The sequence below is a fragment of the Dendropsophus ebraccatus genome, chromosome 7, assembly GCF_027789765.1.
Source record: "Dendropsophus ebraccatus isolate aDenEbr1 chromosome 7, aDenEbr1.pat, whole genome shotgun sequence".
NCBI lineage: Eukaryota > Metazoa > Chordata > Amphibia > Anura > Hylidae > Dendropsophus > Dendropsophus ebraccatus.
The window spans coordinates 121,947,593-121,968,660 of record NC_091460.1 but is presented as its reverse complement, the minus strand read 5'-3'; the positions used below and the strand labels follow the sequence as shown (position 1 = coordinate 121,968,660).

Below are 21,068 nucleotides of genomic sequence, written 5' to 3'. Positions count from 1 at the left end.
CAAGTTTCCCTGTTCCAGACAGGATTGAATTTCCATCTGTATTAAAAAAGACAGGCATCACTACCTACAAAATGGAACCCGGAGAGCGTGGAAACGATACGGAAGGAATATCAGAGGCAAAGTAGGATACAAAAGGGGGGAAAAAAAAAGGTTACGGCAACAGAATCCCAGCACAATGATGGTTCTCTAAAGATTACAATGCTGACATTCTCTGGTCAGAGCACCAGGTTCAACTCCAGGTGAATAAGGGATTATAAAGGAGTTAGAATGATCAGAGTCATGCTCTATATCACCCAGCTTTACATAAGGTTACCATGAAGTATAGGTTATGAAACATGGCAAGCGTCATCCTGGTATTAAAATGCAAAGATATGAATGTATCTATGGAGTCTGATGTTGTTATGTCACTGTGAGCGCTTTACTGGTGATATCAATATAGAGAGGTCAGTTATTCTTAATGTAAAAGACAAAAAGTGCAACAGCAACCTACAGGTGCAAGTGCTTACCGTACACACAATAAAATCCTGCTCTATAGATATTAAAAAATTAGGATCTTCGCAAACAATCTGATCAAACTGAGGAAAACTTAACGTGGTGACATGGTACACTCTGAGACATGGTCCTACTCTAGCATTCTCAGACTAGCAATGGCCTCTCCTGGGCTGAATAAGCCTACAACCAGGCAGATAGGAGCCAAATTATCTCTACTTAAAGCACCTCCTGGCTACCTCCTGTTGGCTTGCACTCCACCCATGTCCTGTGGGTGTTTTAAATAGAGATTACCTGGATCATATCTGCTCAGTTGTAGGCTTAATGTTAGCCCAGGAGAGGCCAATGCTAGTGTGGGAATGCTAGAGTAGGATCACGTCTCTGAGGACACTTTAACGTGATGACATGGTACACTCTGTTTGATCAAATAGTACATCCTTATTTTTTAATATCTATAGAGCAGGTTTTTATCATGTGTACGCTGGGGATATATGTACGGTAAGCACTTGCACCTGTAGGTTGCTGTTGCTTTTTTTATGTTTTGAGTCGTAGAGACATGTCAAATGTTTTGATTATTGGGATCTGGATGTTCAGACCCCCATCAGTCGCTAAAACCAGGCACTTAACTCTGCGGCCTGCTGCTCTCCCTGTCTTGTTGCAGGAGCTGGGACTCACAGTCTTACGAGGCATTCTCACGATCTGTGATTACGATCCGGTCTGAAATAAGGCTAAACATGAAGGACATAGCCCCTTTTTTTAATCTAACTGACTTCAATGCTAAATATCTCACAAAAAAAGTTGTGTCCCTACAAGGATAATACTAATCAATGAATCAATGATTTAACAAGTTATTTTCTAAGCAAAGTTAGACAAATTCCTAATGAATACTAATTATGGGAAATGCACAATTTAGTAGATCAGGCAGGTTTCAATTTCTCTAAAAAAAATGTGTGGTCACAACTTATGTCTATACCTGTATTGTCCAGCAAGGGGCGCAGTATATGTAGACATATAGGTAGGCAGGGACCCGTAGTGCAACCACCCCTTAAAGTCGTCCCCCCCCCCCGGCCGCCCAATCACATCAGAAGTACCAGCCCCGTAGCACCAGTACCGGTCCCTGCTGCCTCTCTCCAGCTAAACCTGATCAATTATTGCAGTGGGTGAGAGGCAGTGGGGACCACTATAGAGGAGCGTTTAACCCGATGCACACAAGACGGGGTGGCTTGGGGAATGTTCGCATTACGGGCTATACTGTAATGTCTACTGGCTTCTGTGAGGGTGCGGGTGGGTAGTTGACGAATTTTGTACCTAAAGCACAGGAAGGGTCCTGTTATTTTTACATGTAATATCTACATATACTGCGCCCCCTGCTAGACATCTCAGGTATAGACCAGGGTCGTGATGTCACCTTTTTTTCTTTTTTTTTTTTAAGAGAGAAATTGAAGCCTGCCTGATCTACTAAATTGAGGGAATTAGCACTATATGTGCATTTCCCATAATTACTGAACATCAAGAATTTGTCTAACTCAGGAAATAACATTAAAAAATAGATTTTGACCGGAGTTCTCCTTTAAAATATGGTTACGTCTCCCACTGTAGAATGTCAGTGAAGAGTTATTGTAAACAATCCAGAGATACATTTAAATATTTAATAAATTAAAAAGTCAAAAATGAATAATTAACTGTGCCGACAAACACTGGATTGTTATCTAAGCGATCATGTCTGGCTGGGTATTCTGTTGAGTAAGGCATCCATGTCCTGGATGTATTTTGGCTTCAAAACAGGTGTTCTGAATGGTCACTTGATACAAGTGGCCGCTTTACTTCAAGGTATTCCAGCCAGCAAGGGCATGAACTGTAATTGCATAAAGCAGCCAGCTGCAGACATTTAAAATATGATATGAGGCAATCAAACGGCACATTTTACTAGGCAGAAAGCTGCAAAGACTTAATCTTCATTGTTAGTATGCAAGGCAAATAGCGGTACATAAGGGCAAGAGAATATCAGCTTCATTAAAGCATATTTCCACTTCATGGTTTCTTTTAGAAATGTACTATTAGGACAGAAGGTTTTCAGATCATACATTAACCCCCTCCCGCCACTGCAAAGCAAATTAACATAGCTGCAGCCTATTCCCAATGCTGCAGCGAGATTAATTTATATTACAGGATGATACAGGCACAGAAGCTGTGTCTGTGTCATCCATGGCAGGTCCTCGCTGTCAGTGATAGCCAGGGACCCGCGGCTCCGGTGCTGACAGTTAACCCTATAGATATTGCGGTCAGCATGATCGCAACATCTATAGGGATTCAGACAGAGAATTCTCCCTCTACAAAGGGAGAATTCTCTGCCTGGTAACCATCGGGGATCTGTGATATGCTTGATAGACCTGGGATCTTAGCATACAAGTGTTCTCCCTTATACAATATGTACTTTTTAGTTCTTTTTTTTTTTCTCCAAAAAATTAAAATGTAGCATCTTATTGGTACACTAGGCGCAACTGTCCTGAAGATGTCAATAACCCCCAAAATAGTAAGTCATGATAATATGCATTCAAGAATTTGCTATCGGTTGTACATGTGTCATTTTCGCCATAAAAGTCGAGTGAATAAGGATCCGTATAGTGCAGTAATGCATTTCACATACCTAATAACTAGGTTACAGATGGCGCACATTGGGGTACGTGTCCCAGCGGGTATATGCTCTGCCCTTTGGACAAGGGTGTCTTTATCATCAACAGGCAGTGGAGCAAAAGGCTTGTTATTGGTTGCTGGTTTGGCTGCAGATGGTGCACTTGTTACCCTTCCAGTTGATGGACCTGAAAGGAATAACAAAAAGATAAAAATGTTCTAAATTACAGCAGAGAAAATGAAATATTTACTGTTTGTTATTATGTCAGCAGAGTTGAACACAGAGATACTATTTTTGAACATGCAGTTTAGAACAAAGGTTAGAAGTAAGGATGAGGAACGAAGCAAAGCGCTTCTTAGGATGGGCTGGCAGCTTGTGGTCTTTGCCCAGGAAAAGCTTGGAAAAAGTTTAATTAAAAAACAACAACACCCAATTAAAAAAAAAACTGCAATTATGGCGCTTGGTGCTTATATTTGTTTACACAGTTTATCATGCAGAATTACCCCCTCCCCATCCCGGATATATATATTTTTTAAATAAAGATATATTATAAAGTAATATAACTTCATTAGAGCAATGTATTAAAATCTACTTTTTTTTGTCTCCGGAGTACTCCTTTAATAAGGCACAGTTCAGCTTTTCAGGCTCTTATAATAAAATTTAAATTTAACTTAGTTTCTTATTAGCAGTTGGTGTCTCTCTGCAGAACTCCTATAATGCACAATGAAAATCTATAAAAGGCCCAAAGTTATTTGAAGGGATTCTCTATGATTAATATCAGGGAGTAACTTGCTGGCAGGGGGGAAAGACAAAAATTTTCTCAATCTTCCAAAACATATTTGCAAGTAACTAGACTAAGTAACAGACTAAAATCCAGTACTGATATTTATCCGGATAAACCAAGTCTTGCAGAGAGGGCCCCCGGGCACAGTTTTTTTGTGGTGTTTTTCAGGCCTCCAAAAATATTATGTTGGCGTTTTTCAAACGTTTCTGATGTTTTAGGTGTGATTGGCTTTTTTTGCCTTAAGCGTTTTTGAGACGAACAGAAGAAATTCCATTGAACTTGCCCCAGAATGCAGAAATAAAAACGCCAAACCCTCACCATGCTGCAAAAAAATCAGGAGAGACAAACCCCACAGGAAAAAAAATGGCAAGTAGGACATTTCATAAAATTCTATTGACTCACCTGGCTGCTACATTTTGGTAAAAAACAAAAACATAAAAAGGTTGTTTTTTTCCCCCCTATTTTTGCAAAAAAAAATTTTTTTGCCAGTGTGAAACCAGCCAAAAGCAAAAACATTGTGACCACATGTTAGCCATGAGTCAATAGAATATTATGAAATGTCCTACTTGGTGTTTTTTTATGTGGTGTTTCTCTCCTCCATGTTTTTTTTTTTTTTCATCTGGCTCTACGGCAGTTTTTAAAACACAACATGCTGAGGGTTTGGCGTTTTTTTTTTCTCCTGCTATCTGTGGGGTTCCCCTCCCATAGAGTCCAATGGAATTTCTTCAGTTTGTTTAAAAAACGCCATAAAAGGCAAAAAAAGGCCATTCACATGTTAAAGGGAACCAATCACGCAGAAAATCAATGTAAAGCTAAGGATACGTGCTGGTAGATCACCCAGCACACTTCCCAAATATGCCCCTGTAACCTCTGTGCCCCCCTCAATTAGACAGTATTCTTACTTTGTTCAGGTCACGCGCTGTATGTAAATTTTGGTAAGTAGTCAAGGTGGGCGTATGTAGTCAAGGTGGGCGTATGTAGTCACGGTCCGGGGGCGTATGTAGTCACGGTCCGGGGGCGTATGTAGTCACGGTCCGGGGCTGTAATCATGCCCAGAGGGGCGTGATTCGGAGGCTTGCGGTCCAGTGACGTCATCCGGCGGCTTGCGTTCCGCGTCGCGGGCCGCGCCGACGTCTTCGGGAACCCGCGCATGCGCAGTACATCAGCGTCGTCTCCCGCCGTACTGCTCATGAAGGACATAGCCTCGAACTCACTTAGCACCGGAGATCGTCGCTGGAGGCTGTGTTTCACCTGCTGGGCTCACCTCAATTCCTCTTTCTGCAGAAATTTGGTATTCCTCATCAGTTCTTTCTTCACTGCCACCAATGATTTACTTTGCAAACTCTCCCTGTCACCAATGATTTTATTTGCAGGTCCCCACTGACACCAACAATTAACCCCCCCACTGCCACCAATGATAAGGGGGATTATTATTGGTGGCAGTGGGGGGGTTAATCGTTGGTGTCAGTGGGGACCTGCAAATAAAATCATTGGTAGCAGTGAAGACCTGCAAATAAAATCATTGGTGACAGGGAGAGTTTGCAAAGTAAATCATTGGTGGCAGTGAAGAAAGAACTGATGAGGAATACCAAATTTCTGCAGAAAGAGGAATTGAGGTGAGCCCAGCAGGTGAAACACAGCCTCCAGCGACGATCTCCGGCGCTAAGTGAGTTCGAGGCTATGTCCGTCATGCGCAGTAGGGCGGGAGACGACGCTGACGTACTGCGCATGCGCGGGTTCCCGAAGACGTCAAGCCGCCGGATGACGTCACTGGACCGCAAGCCTCCGAATCACGCCCCTCTGGGCATGATTACAGCCCCGGACCGTGACTACATACGCCCCCGGACCGTGACTACATACGCCCACCTTGACTACATACGCCCACCTTCACTACTTACCAAAAATTTACATACAGCGCGTGACCTGAACAAAGTAAGAATACTGTCTAATTGAGGGGGGCACAGAGGTTACAGGGGCATATTTGGGAAGTGTGCTGGGTGATCTACCAGCACGTATCCTTAGCTTTACATTGATTTTCTGCGTGATTGGTTCCCTTTAAGTCAAAAACGCCAATACTCTTTGGCAGTTTTTCTAGTGTTTTTTTGGAGGTCATAAAAATGCCACAAAAAAAGCTGTGTTTGTGGTCACCCATATAGTTGCATTCAATCCAATAAAACAAAGCTCTTTATTAATACTATGCTGCCATATGCTCCACCTTCCTGCTTCGCTATTCATAAGCAAGCATATTTGATTGATCAGAATAAAGGAGTTCTCCAGCAAAAAAAAATTTCTTTCAAATCAACTGGTGTCAGAAGGTTATATAGATTTGTAATTTACTTCTATTTAAAAAATCTCAAGTCTCCCCATACGTATCAGCTGCTGTATGTCCTGCATGAAATATTGTTTTCTTTCCAGTCTGACACAGTGCTCTCTGCTGCCACCTCTGTCTGAGACAGGAACTGTCCAGAGCAGGAGAGGTTTTCTATGGGGATTTACTACTGCTCTGGACAGTTCCTGTCTCGGCCAGAGATGTCAGCAGAGAGCACTGTGTTAGACTGAAAAGAAAACATTTCCTGCAGGACATACAACAGCTGATAAGTATGGGAAGACTTGAAATTTTTAAATAGAAGTAAATTAAGATTCTATATAACTTTCTGAAATCACTTGACTTGAAAGAATTTTTTTTTGCTGGAGTACCCCTTTAAATCTAATCAATGACAAATGGCAGTATGTAGAGTGAACGTCATTGCAGTATACACTATATATGGCCCTTATATCAACAATAAAGTAACATACTTGTGTATCAAAGAAGGTAAAACCAGGTGATATATTGTTCACTGTATGTAGCCGTATAAAAATGAACAGGACTCTATTAGTGCATACTTTTCATGACAGATCAGTTCTTAGCACCTTCTCCAAACAAAGATCGTGTTTCTCTTTACCGTTTAATATTTAACTTTCTATTATTTTCTACCCCACCCTCTTACAGTATGACACGGAGTTTCAGGCTGGAAGTGTACTGGTTGAATGGCTGACATTTACAAATCACCAACACTTGTCTCACAATGGGCTTTGCTCCGTAAAGTCAAAGTTTGTATCAGTTATGACAAGATACATTCCTGTGGCTTGTTGTCACGGACTGAAAAAATAAATCAGGATAAACAGTGAAAATGAATAATGCATGTGTACGAAAACTGGCAGATTAAGAAGCCGGAGCCAAAGGTGTCGGCTGGTATTGTGTTTTTTATGGAGTTTTTAATTTTGATTAGAAACTTCTACTGGGGACGTACGGAAATCACACAGCAGGACTCTCTGCGGATGTACCCGGTGCTATTAACTACATCAGGAATATAACATAAGGATGATACAAATTACCCACCGAGTTGTATACAAAACTGGTCATATGGAAAAAAAAAAAAAAAAAGGACTAGCAAGCCAGAAAGATGATTGCCGTCTACTGACTCAGCCCTACTTTTCCCAATGTAAGGGTATGTTCACACTGAGTAAATCAGGCGGAATTCCGGAATACCGCCTGCCTCCCGTAGCCAGTCTATGGGAGAGCGCACGCTCCCCCGCTGCCGTTGCTCTCCCGTAGACAGGCTGTGGCACACTGAGGCCGGCGGGAATTCCGCCTGATAGACTCAGTGTGAACATACCCTTAGGCCTCATTCACACTACATTGAATATTTTTTTCAGGGTCGTATATTATGTCTGCAATTTGCAAAAAATAAATAAATAAATGAACTCAAATGAGTGCATCAGTAATTTATATCTTTTGAGGATTTGACAAAAAAAAGGTGATAGTTAAAGAGGTACTCATGCAAAAGGAAAAAAAAAAATAATAATAATAATTTTATATATATATATATATATATATATATATATATATATATATATATATATATAAAATCAACTGGTGTCAGAAAGTGCCAGAGATTTGCTATTTGCTTCTACTAAAAAGTCTTCCAAAACTTATGAGCTGCTGTATGTCCTGCAGGAAGTGGTGTATTATTTCCAGTCTGACACAGTGCTCTCTTCTGCCACTTCTGTCCCTGAGAGCAAATCCCATAGAAAACCTCTCCTGCTCTCCAGACTAGAAACAATACACCACTTCCTGCAGGACATACAGCAGCAGATAAGTACTGGAAGACTTGAGATCTTTTAATAGAAGTAAATTCCAAATATCTGGCACCAGTGTATTTGAGAGAATTTTTTTTTGCTGGAGTACCCCTTTAAATTAAGATGATCCATAATTTTTGTGGACATTACAGATATTACATGTGTAACATTTACCAATCCCATAGAGTTTGATTGGCTAATTCTGCCATTATGGCCCATACTAGGACATGTCCTATTTTTTGCGGCAAGGATTGGGGATCCGTACAACTACGGATAGTGTGAACTACCCAATAGAAAATCAATGGACTCCAAATTTGGTTCTGTGTAGAAATGGCCTTTCTCTAGCAGACCTGGCCTATTCATACATTTTATTTTCACACATTTATCTGAATGGCTGTCATGTAATTTTGCATTTCTTTTTTTAGAGTCCTCTACATAGGAAATCTATAGTGAGTGGGAGCCGTCCTAACAATAACACCAAACCAATGGAGGTTAGTGAAGGTGGATCCAGGTCAATGAGCTGATCACCCGCTCAGTTTCCATAAAAAGTGACAATTCCTATAGAAAAAGGTCTGTTTTCAGCAATATAAAAGTAGTTTTCCAATTCCCTGGTTTTTTTTCTCATTCTTATCCGCTCTGGATGTCTAAAGCCATCTACTCTGGGTCCACTCTGACCACGCTTAGCTCCCTCTTCCCCCCTCCCTTTGTAGTCACAGGACATGTGACCTCTCCTCTCTGGGGGCTGGGTTAGCTGTCTATTGATTTGGTAATCTGCATCATCTCCATGCACCTGTGCTGCTTCCATAGACTTACATGTGTCTCTGAGCCTAGGTTTCTGTAATATGAAAAGGTATAGTGCTATCTCTGCTCGCTGTCAGTGAATGCAGGCATATGTACCAGATAGCATTTAATTTTTTTGCTTTTAAGCGGATAACCTCTATAAAAGATTGCAGAGTTTCCCCAGCTTGGTACAATGGTTAGCATATTCTATTCAGCTATTTGATAAGTAAAAAAGCACATGAAGTGTAACCCAGCCGAGCCCAAATATTTTACAATACATATTACTTTTCAGTATGTTTGGAAAATATTTACTGAATGAGAAAAATCCAGACACTCCCAGTCCAGTAAGTAACCCCTGCAAGCACACCTGCGGTGCTCCTCACACTGCACACGTCTACACCAGATGTACAGTACATATATAAGATCATTCCTGATGCTCCTAACACACAGCACTGTGTCTCCTTGCTGCAATGTTAAAGATACAGCGCACCACTAATGCCAGGTAAAACGGTCCTGTATCTTGCCATTGTAAATCCATTGTATACTTTATTAACCTGTTGTGCCCTGCTGTGGATACAGACAATGCAGATGCGTCACCCCAGCAGCAGTGAGCGTAAATCTTCACAGACACTATAATCTCTCTCCTAGGATTCCGTATTCTTTGTGCGGACCTCTTGTTTTATGGCAGCTACTAAATCTAATAGCTTCACGCTGTAAACACCTTTAGCAATCAGTATGGCTTTTTAGATGACAGAGTATACAGTCTGCGAAGAGTTAAACACTTTGGGGCTTGCGCTTATTGCAGATTTACAGTTCTGAGTAAAGGCCCTATCACACTAAGGGCCCTATTCCACGGGACGATTATCGTTCAGATTATCGTTAAATCGTTCGAATCTGAACGATAATCGTTCGGTTGAAATGCAGTTAACGATTAACGACCGAACGAGAAATCGTTGATCTTTTAATAAGACCTGGACCTATTTTTATCGTTGCTCGTTCGCAAATCGTTCGCATTGAATAAGACATCGTTCGGTCGTTCTCAATAGATACGAACGCAATAGCGAATAAATAGCGAAGAGAAACGATCGCAATTACGATCATAAGTAACGATTATCGTTCCATGGAAATGAGTGAACGTTTTCAGGTCTTTCGCAATAGCGGTCGTTTGAGATCGTTAATCGTTAACGATTATCCAAACGATAATCGTCCCGTGGAATAGGGCCCTTAGGCCGGGTTCACACTACATATGACACCGGCCGTTTTGTGACCTGTCTGTGGCACAGAATGGCCGGTGTCAGTGAAGATCATTCTAGCTGGTTCTGAAACATTTGTGCTGAATTGGATGTGGGCGCATCCGTGTGCGTCCGCATCCCAATTCACCATAGCACACAATGGAGAGTGCGGCCAGTGCCACACTCTCCATTGTGTGAACTGACATGTATGTGCAGCCACTATTCAATGAATAGCAGATGCACAAAACTGAATGTCAGTTTTCCATGTGGCTGGTTGGAATCCCAACCGGTGTGTATACTCTGTGTATACAATCCGTCTGGGATTCCATTTATTCAAATATAGAGTTTCTTTCGCATTAAACACGGCCGTTGTTGGAAATTGCAACAACGGCCGTGATTTATGTAAAAGTGTTGTGTGAACATATTTATTATGTATACATTGGTACCAAATACATATTACGTTTCATTGAAGTAAAAAGGGACGGCTCTTTCTGCTGTTCTGGCAGCATGGGTGAGTGCAATAGAGCTAGATGATAATAATAGCTGATTTTAGACCCCTTTAAGATTAAATGTAAGCATATGGGACATTAGGAGACCTTTAAGTTCTCTGATACACATATATCCCTGTACAACATACCAAGGCAGAGGCTAAGATATAAGACATCATCATAATCGCACTTTCCATGATGATTCATACCTGCTGACACCAGTTTTTTATACAATGTTTTTTTAATAATTGTGGTCATTTTTTTAATTTTACTTCAATGAAATGTAATATGTATTTGGTACCAATGTATACATAATAAATATCATTTACATTTTTTATAAACTAAACCCAGTGTTCGTTTGTATAAAATATAGTGTGGGTTGTTTTATTGATAAGGTGACATCTGGTGGTGCAGGGTGGTACTGCAGCCTAAGTTGTTAGATTACCCCGTTCCCCTTATCTCAAACCTTGTGTGTAGTTGTGTGAACATAGACTAAACGATGACCGATTACCGGCTACTCAGGTCGATATTCATTCCGTGTAATAGCGCATGTTGAATGGCCACGATCAGCTGACACGATGTTGGCTGATCGTGGTCTATCAACATGTTAAAGGTCACGATTTTAGCTGTGACAGTCTGCTGCATGTCGCTCCTTGTAATAGGAGTGAAGACAGACCAGTGCTGACATCAGTGGGCCGCCTTAATGATGTAAGAGCACAGGCAGCGAGTGCTGAGCTGACAGGTCAGTGCTCGCTTTCCTCTGAACATCCGGCCATGTAATACATATTAGGCCGATTATCGGCCATTAGAGCCGATAATCGTTTTGTGTAATAAAAGGCAACGATCAGCCGACATGCACGGTGTCGGCTGATTGTTGTCTTTTAACGTCTTTCCACATGTTGAAAGACGATAGCAACGTTCTGCTGCCGCCGTTCTGTGTAATAGAAGCGGCAGCATCAGACCGATGCTATCACCTATGGGCTCCCTGGACAATCTAAAGATCATCCAGGAAGCCCTACCACAGCTCCATGCGACCCCCGCACCCCCCCCCCCCACACACACACACTTACCCACTCACTGTCACGTGTAATAGTGCCGGCAGTGAGAGGAGAACGAGAAACAAGCAAGTGCCGACCTGCTTGCTCCCGGCTAGGGGCTTAAAGAGGACCTGTCACCCCCCGTGCTGGGGTGACAGGCTCCCGACCCCCTATTAGATCCCCCTATACTTACGTGATCCCGCTGGGTCCGGGAGATATCAGCTCCCGAAGCCCGGCGCTCGCTGAGAGATGAGTCCGATGCCCATAGAGAATGACGGATCATCGGACTCCCCATTCATTCTCTATGGGCGTCTGACTCTGCTGTCAGCGCGCGCCGGGCTTCGGGAGCTGATATCTCCGGGACCCGGCCGGCTCAGGAAGCGGGACCCGGCGGGATCACGTAAGTATAGGGGGATCTAACAGGGGGTCGGGAGCCTGTCACCCCGGCACGGGGGGTGACAGGTCTCCTTTAACATGCAACAATATTCAGGTCAACAGGACCAACATTTTTAATAAAAAATAAGTAACTAAAAAGCCTTCTCATATTTTATGAATAAAAAGACTAAATTAAAAAAATGTCCCGGACAACCCCTTTAAGCTACAGTTACATGTTAAGTGCAGTGACGTCACCGACCCAGAAGGCGGCGACAAATCCTGTCCCGCACACAGAGCATCTGTCAGCTGAGCACAGCTGGAGGCGCCGAGAGTCACCAATAGCAGAGCCGCAGTGGGAGCAAGTGGGGGTTATAGGTATGAGTGAATACACTAAAGGGGGGAGTAGGTGAATACACCAGAGTGTATATAAAGAGCTAAATTATATGTCCCCTCCCCCCAACCGAGACGTCAGCGGTACCTTCTATGTTCAGGGAGAAACTGCCTTCCCACTAACAGTGTAGGCCCTGTGACTATCACTGTGACACCCCATGTTCAGGGCGGGCCATCCAGAGAGCAGTTTGTCAGGCTCTGAAAGCCCATACCTAGGGGCCTAGTCCACGGAGCGATAATCATCCTGATTCGGCAGATTATGGCTCCGTGGAATAGAGAGAACCATCAGCCGACGATCGTGTCATCGGCTGAATGTTCATTTAGGTTCAAACCCAAAATCATCGGTCGCCACCTGCGCATCGCTACGTGGAATAGAGGGCGCGGCGGGCGACCGACGATTTCAAAACATTATACATTACCTGTCCAGGCGCAGGTCTTCTCCTTCTCCCGTAGCGGCCTGTCAGAGCTGACAGAGCGCTCAGCCAATCACTGGCAAGGACCGCCGGGGTCTGTCAGTTCAGTGAGGCCGCTCCGAAGCTGATGCTGCCGTGCGGGACCCGGAAAAGGAGAAGAGCTGCGTCTGGACAGGTAATGTATGAAACAAGGGCTGCAAGGACATCGGTAACGATGTCCCTGCAGCCCTCACCAACGATTGTTGGGACGTGGAATAGGCCCAGTAAACGAGCGCTGATCTAGCAGATCGGCGCTCGTTTACATCGTTTATCGGGCCCCATCGGCCAGTGGAATAGGACCCACCCTTACATATAGGCTGGCCTCGGTGACGTTACTGCACCATGTGAATAATCGAGAAAACAAGAGAAAGAGCCAGAATTGACTATAGAAGCCAATGGCACATAGTAATTATATAGCAAGACAAGTTTATTATATTAAATAAATATTAATATAATAATTAATATTAAAATAGCTCAGAAAACCCCTTTAAACTAGAATTCAGAAACAGCGCAATCCAATGGGGGCAACTCTTACACATCAAGTAAAATAATGCAAGGTCTAGACTGTGACAATGTCTATTAGTCTTGTGCTTTCAGGGAAATTAGATCTGCATGAATGTGAATATTAATGTAGTCATTTCCTATGTATTGCTTCAGGTAAAGGAAAACTATTTGTACAGTTTAACGTGATCCTGTTCTTTAAAGCATATCTGTATTCCGCTCTGATCTAGCCCTGTAATTCGAGGACAGACATGAACATTGTTACTCCAAAATGAGGATTAGCAGGATTATAGGGGTTATCCAGCAATTTTATTTTCTTTCAAATCAACTGGTTTCAAAAAGTTTAATTGATTTGTAAATTACTTTTTTTTTTAAACATCTCCAGTCTTCCAGTACTTATCAGCTGCTGTACGTCCTGCAGGAAATGGTAAATTCTTTCCAGTCTGACACAGTGCTCTCTGCGGACAGGAACTGTTAAAGGGGTAGTGCGGTGCTCGACATTTATTCACTAAATAACACACATTACAAAGTTATACAACTTTGTAATGTGTGTCATTTAAGTGAATGGCCCCCTTCCTCGTGCTCCCCCCCACCCCGGAAGTGTGGTGCATTATACTCACCGAATTACTGTCGACCCTGGATGCCATCTTGGGTCGATCGCATCATCTTCAGGAGGCCGACCGGACCGCTCCAGCGATCGACCCAAGATGGCAGCTGGGGTCGACAGTAATTCGGTGAGTATAATGCACCACACTTCCAGGGTGGGGAAACACGGGGAAGGGAGCCATTCACTTAAATAACTCACATTTACAAAGTAGTATAACATTGTAATGTGTGTTATTCGAGCACCGCACTACCCCTTTAAGAGCAGTAGCAAATGCCCATAAAACAGTTGCTGTCTTAAACAGAGGTGGCAGCAGAGAGCCAGACTGAAAAAAAGAATCCACCACTTTCTGCAGGACGTACAGCAGCTGATAAGTACTGAAAGACTTGAATTTTATAGAGAAGTAAATTACAAATCTGTATAACTTTCCGAAACCAGTTGAATGGAATTTTTTTTTTTTTCGCTGAATAAGTACCCCTTTAACATAATTCTTACATATTGACAAGATAAGAGAATTTAGTGAAAAAAAACATGTGAATGATCCGACTCCTTCTGAACCCAAGTACAATAATCTTATATTAATTACAAAGTTTATAAAGGTTCAGCCACACCAGATTCTCATGTTCTGAACTTCTGACCACTGGTCTTTTAGTCTTCAGCCAAGAGCCCCCCCCACCCCCGCGTGTCCCCCTCCCCGGTAGTGGCTGAATGCATTCCACACATCTAATTAAGTTTTCCTGGGACACATATCCCTTTGTAGCTGAATGATAAGTGGAAGGACAGGGCACAAAAGTTCTTGCTATATCTACTCTTTCCTCTTTATTTCTGACGGCGAGCAAAAGTTAAAAGAGCCTCTTCTAAGCACAAACATCAGATGTGACAGTTATGCAAATGACAAAACCTTAAGAAAATGTAAAGTCCTTTAGATTAAAAGAGCATAAAACAGAATTAGGAATAGAGGTCAAAGATAGCTACCACAATTTCATAGTTATCTTCGACATTTTTAACAGGCTGAGACCGGCGGCGGACTGACCTACTTTTACTAACCTGCTTTTATCTGTGCGGAGAAGAATTTAGCAGCGGCTAATCGATAGCTCAGTTTTGGTATATATACATATAGTGTTCCCTGTATTATACTGTTCATTAATCATTCGCTGTATTTAGTTTACATTAATAATGGGGAAACAAAATTTGGGCCACAGTTGAGTCTCCATTAACCTCACAGAATGGAAATCCGGCTGAAGTGTCATGGCGCCATCTAGAGGCTAAACCAGAGTACTGCAGCACTATCTACTCATTCTCATTTAATAGATTTTCTTCCTGTTGCATGGACATATCAGTCTCATTAGTTACTTTAAAAATGTTGCTAATTTTTTTTTTTTTTAAACCAAACAACCCCCCCCCACACACACACACACCTGTCACCACCTTATGCACACTGAGCTTTTGGTACCACTGCACAGCACTTACTAAAAGTATTGCTGCCATATCTGTAAATTCTCAGTCTATTGTTTTATTTTTATATTTAAAAAAAAAAATATAATATATATATATATATATATATATATATATTTTATTTTTTTCTCGTACCCAAGGCCCGCCACGCCTCTTTGTGCATTACTCCCACCCCTTTCATCATCAGCAATGCCCAGAGCTCGGTAACAGCAGAGCCCTGGCCATTGCTGATGATTCAAAGATCCAGAGTAAAGGCCTTATTCCATGGGGTGACTGAGAGGAACAAGTGAGCGCTGTCAGTGCTCATTTGCTCCTTGTTCCCCGCTCACTGCTGCCGTGTGGAATAGAGGGGGCAGCGAGTGGTGAACAAGGAGCAAATGAGCGCTGACAGCGCTCGCTTGCTCCTCTCAGTGAGTACAGGGGAGGCCGTGGGGAGCTGCCCGCGTGATCGCTAGATCGTCCGGGCAGCCCATAGAGGATAGCGGCAGTCTGCTGCCGCTGTTCCTGTTCCACGGAACGACGTCAGCAGATCGCTGCTATCATTGTTGTTTGTCAGACAGCAACAATCAGCCGGCATTGTTCATAGCAGCTGATCGTTGCCTTCTATTACACAGGACGATTTTCGTCAGAATACGGCCGATAATCGTTCCGTGTAATAGGGCCTTAATGTATAGTGAGGTGTGGTGGCCCTATGCCATAACACGGTCACGGGTGAAAAAAATAAAAATAAAAAAAATTATAAATGCAGTTTGCCAGTATGTTGGTTTATACTGTGCAGTTCTCACTAATCACCAGTGTACGGTACTAAATATTGCTGCTAGGAAAGGGAACTTTTATGGTGAAACATTGCTTAACAAAGCCAACATGTTTCACCATAGCATTGCACCATTAGGATCTGTACAGCTATGGCAATTTGGCAATTGGTGCCACAATGCAATGGTGAAACACATTGGGGTATAGAGTATGTGTTATGCAAGGAACCAAGATGTTAGCAGCAGGTCGGTAAATGCCTCGAAAGTAAAGTCAAACTTTTTATGGTCCTGTTCCCGAATGCTACATTTTAGCCTGTTTGTGATATAAAGAAGTTTTTCATCAGACGGTGAGTGCCCCCCGCATTTCTTCTTTGAACCCAGACTTTTCATGGATCATGTTTATGTAACACATCAATCAGATTAAAAATTCATTTGCTTCCAATAAGTTCTGAACTTATTTTTCAGCGTGGCAAAGTGCAGTATTCTGCTGAACGAGGTCACTGCCATTATGGTCATTCTGGTTATGAGTGAGGTGGTCGGTGATGGGGCGGGGGTTGGGGGCGTGGCCCTAAAGCAAGCGGGCCCCGTGCAAATGCACGATTTGTACTCTAGCTAAAGCGGCCCTGATGCCTCTTTTAATTTATACAAACCACAGCATACTAGCGCCACCCCTGAAGACCTGTAGTTTCGGAGAGGCTCTGACCCAGATGTCTAGCTGTCACAATTTGGCCTTTGTCTAGATCCTCCCACTTGCCAATGTTCCTGCTTCTATCACATCCACAATAAATGTCAGCAGTTTATCTATCCATAGTTATAATCAATCATTTATGTGCAGTTACCTGGTTGCCAGCCTCCTGGCTTGGCTGCAGTGGTTGAATTACTCGGCTTGTATACAGATGGTGTGGGGTGGTAGGATGCAGGCATTACCTTTGAAGATGCCCCGGCAATACCAGTACCCAATGCAGGCTCATGTGAATCACTGTTGGTAAAAGAAAATATTAATATTATAATATTGATCACCATTGTCTGTACATTATAATGGGGGCGAGCGAGGTGTCAAGATTGTAATCGGTCCATCTCCAATTCAGTCAAAGGAGCCCCTGAGAATACCCAAGTATCCTTGGTCATATGTACTGAAGAACAAAAGAAAAAACTGTATAAAAAGTTTAGCAAAATTCAATTCTTTATCGTAAATCACAGCATAAAACCGACGTGTTTAGGAAGCCTCAGAGCTTTCTTAATCATGGTTCAGACAGTCATACTGGTGTATGCAAAAGACAAATACTGCACCTCTATCCTACCAAATTATGGCAAATGTGGCAACATCCTGCCCCCCTTGCTACATGCTGCTGTCCTGGTCCCAAAATGTCCGCCACCTCTTGGCGTGCCACAGTACACTTTACACATCACTATTTTAAGAAAGTCCTTAATGTTACATACAGTAGAGGGAACCAACCTTGAGACCTGAACCACTCCTGCAAATAGTATTGGTTTGCAAAAGTTTCAAATAAAAAGTAATCTATTTGCAATAAGTTTCAAATGAGAAGTAGTCAAAAGCACTGTGTGTCCAAAAGCATAGTGTCCTATAAACTGCCAGTGCCTGGTAGCTATGGGAGAAGTCTGGGTCCTACTCCAGATAAATGTAAAACTAAATACAAATCACATTTTTTTGTGTGTTCGCTCTTCAATTCCTGGGTACCATCAGTTTTTGATTAATCTATGTCTTTAAAAAAAAAGGAATGAGTATATACCTCGACTGTTCATATCCCACCAAAGCAGTGGACCTCCTTGCTAATTTTAAACCTGGAATAGGTTGTTTAATGACAGGTTCTATGAGAAGAGCGTCCAAGAGAGAACGATATACAAAGGGATCAGACAATCTAGGAAAGAGGAGACAAGTAGAGTGGAAATAAAAGAGCAGGACAGTCATCCATAAAAACAGTGACATGCCTTAGAAAAAGTTGCAGTTTTAACAGAAAAAAAGTGGATGATTGATAGTAAATATCAACTGAAAGCCTCTATAATATTGCATTTATATAGGGTAGAAGGTGTTCAGGCAGGTCTACATTTATTCGGTGATCCAGCACCAGGCACGGTAGCAAAGTGCAGTTCAAAGCATGTGGTAATTCACTCTACATGCCGGATCGCTGGACAGCCCTTAGGGCCTGTTCACACTGAGCAAAACAGCCGGAAAGGGATTCCGAAGCAGAGTCCGCGGTATGAGTTCCGCTCGCTGTCTCAATGTGATGTCTCGCAGTCCTCCGTTTTCCACCGTTCTCCACTTAAAGAATTAATGTTGTGCAAGACATCACATTAAGAGAGTGAGGTAGGCGAGATTTCCGCCTGTTTTGCTCAGTGTGAACATAATCTTATGGTGGAACGCATCTTGCAGCGTCCTGCTGTACAGCCTCCCCAAAAACTAGTGAATTAAAAAAAAAAGAAAGGATACAACTGATGTATTTTTGTGGCATCAGTTACTGGTAAAAGAAAGATGCCGGATCACCATATGAATAAAAACCTTCCCTTAGTTAAATAAAAGTAATGCCTCTCTACAATTACTGCATTTACAGCATGTGGAATAATAATATTTGTATAGCGACAACAGATTTTTTTTTTTTGCACAGTATAGACATTACATTACTTATACAAATTACAGAAGTAAATAATGAAAATATATAAAAATACTAAATGAGTAAAGGAGCTTGATCACAAGAGCTTCCAGACTAGGAGGACTGGGGGTGACCCAAGCGGCAGTCAGTGCTTTATTTGCGGATGGTCCCGCCATTGTACATAGAACTGGAAAGTGCCTGTGGGTGTTGGGTAAGCCAGAACAGGTACAAAGTGCATGGAACCGTCGGAGATTTGGAGTAAAAGGCGAGGGGACAGCAGAGGGGGAGACAAGTTTAGGGAATGTTATGAGCCTGAAGAGAGTTTTTAAGGCACGCTTGAAACTGTGAGTCCTGGGAATGAGTCTAAAGTCTTTTGACTATATATGAAGCTTCCCTGCCCTTATTCTATTGTGTCACTAAAGAGGAAGAAATGGCCTTTGTTTAAGTGACATACAAAAATAAATTTTCCACCACCTTAAAGCGAATGTACCACTAGATACAGAGCTTTGGGTTAATCAAAGTAACAGAGTGGCGCCAGAGCTGGGATGCCGCTGGCGTGTTTTTTTTTTAACCGCCACCCGGTTCCCGCACACGGCACCAATCTATTCCCAGTCGGGAATAGTGCTTCATGGCTGGGAATAGACTGGTGTTGTGCACGGGAATCGGTGGCAGTTCAAAGAAAGGACCATATCACTGGCATCCCTCATGCCTGTGCCGGTCCGTTCAATGTGGTAGATTTGCTTTAAAAAATAGTGGTGTAAATCAGCAGGTGTGGGTAGTTTGCCTCATTCATAGATTGTGCGCTGTGATGATACAGTGGCCGGCATATATCGTTCCCACATTTAAAAAAAAACAAAACACACAGAACAAAAGAAAACACACTGTTAGTTCCACTACAAGCACGGCAAAGTTATGTATTATGCTGAAGGATCATACACCGATTTGGATCGATACCTTGCCTGTGCCCCCACAACAGCTGACACCGCAGCAACTGCATATGTTTTGCTTTTTGAACTTTTCACCTGAAGTGGTGAAAGCACTGGAGGAGGACAGGGAGCCGACTTTGGAAGTCTGTCCACAGGATTTTCCATTGAACCTTTATTTACGCAAGTACTTGTATATAAGAAAAAAAAATAGACATAAAAAGAAAGTAAGGACAAAGAATTAGGGTTGCCAAAAACTATTACTCACCTGTTAAATACCTCAACACTCCAGCCCAGCACTGATGTTCTGGTGGTCTCTGCAGGTCTCCTTACTTTTCCAGCATCACATACATTTATGTGACCACTGCAGCCAATGACTAGCCTATAAATACTGACAGCAGCTAAATAGAGCTAAAATTAGACTCCCCTCCTCCAGGCTGTGCTGTCCTGCTCTGTGGAGAGTCTGTCCATAAGATGGCTGACATGGAGGAGCATGTGACCATGCCCCGCCCTCTCTGTCCTCCATAGGAATATACAGGCTGTGTGGTGGACACTGGGGGCGGGACATGGTCACATCTTCCTCCATGTCAGCCATTTTAAGGACAGACTCACCACAGAGCAGGACAGCACAGCCTGGAGGAGGGGAGTCTGATATTAGCTCTATGGGGCACACAAGGAGCTGCTGTCAGTATATACAGTGAGTACATTTTCTAATACTGTACACTGAGCTATTTTAATAAAGAGTGGTCAATCTCTTTAATAAATGTCTGATTGTTGATGCTATTCATACCCCTTCTTGGTGCTGTAGCAAGTTTAATTGCCTTTAACAGAATCCCTTTAACATTGTGTAAAACCAGCATTTGTAAAGAAATTAACACAATGTTTAAAGTTTGTCTGTCCCTTACTGTCAAAAAGTTCTGTCTAATGAACCATGGAGAAAGGGATAACCTAATGAACTAGCTACAAATGTTTCTGTCCTAGTTTATACTCTACGGGGGAGATTTATCAAAGGGTGTAAAATATAGACTGGTGTAAACTGCCCACATCAGCCAATCACAGCTCAGCTTTCAGTTCTGGTAAAACAAAAGAGGAGCTGTGATTGGTTGCTGTGGGAAGTTTACACCAGTGGATATTTTACACCCTTTGATAAATCTGGGCCTAACATTTAGGAGGAGATTTATCAAACATGGTGTAAAGTGAAACTGGCTCAGTTGCCCCTAGCAACCAATCAGATTCCACCTTTCATTTTCCAAAGAGTCTGTGAGGAATGAAAGGTGGAATCTGATTGGTTGCTAGGGGGCAACTGAACCAGTTTCACTTTACACCATGTTAGATAAATCTCTCCCATAGTTTTTGGGCCTACGTTAGAAATTAAAATATTACACTGGGCCTCATATAAAAAAAAAAAAACCAAAGCAGCAAAGTCTCGTCTCAGCCAGTGAGCCG

At 42.5% G+C, this 21,068-nt stretch overlaps 1 protein-coding gene across 3 annotated transcripts in view; it reads right to left on the bottom strand.

The window, feature by feature from the left end:
- The window catches only part of PDLIM5 (PDZ and LIM domain 5), a 144,677-nt gene that overhangs the window by 20,810 nt on the left and 102,799 nt on the right, over positions 1-21,068 (bottom strand). For all 3 annotated transcript variants that reach the window (XM_069978335.1, XM_069978337.1, XM_069978336.1), the window contains 2 exons: positions 16,930-17,069; positions 3,137-3,308 (listed from right to left, as the gene is read on the bottom strand). In XM_069978335.1, coding sequence (XP_069834436.1) covers positions 3,137-3,308; positions 16,930-17,069 — 312 coding nt within the window. The remainder of the gene's footprint in view (positions 1-3,136; positions 3,309-16,929; positions 17,070-21,068) is intronic.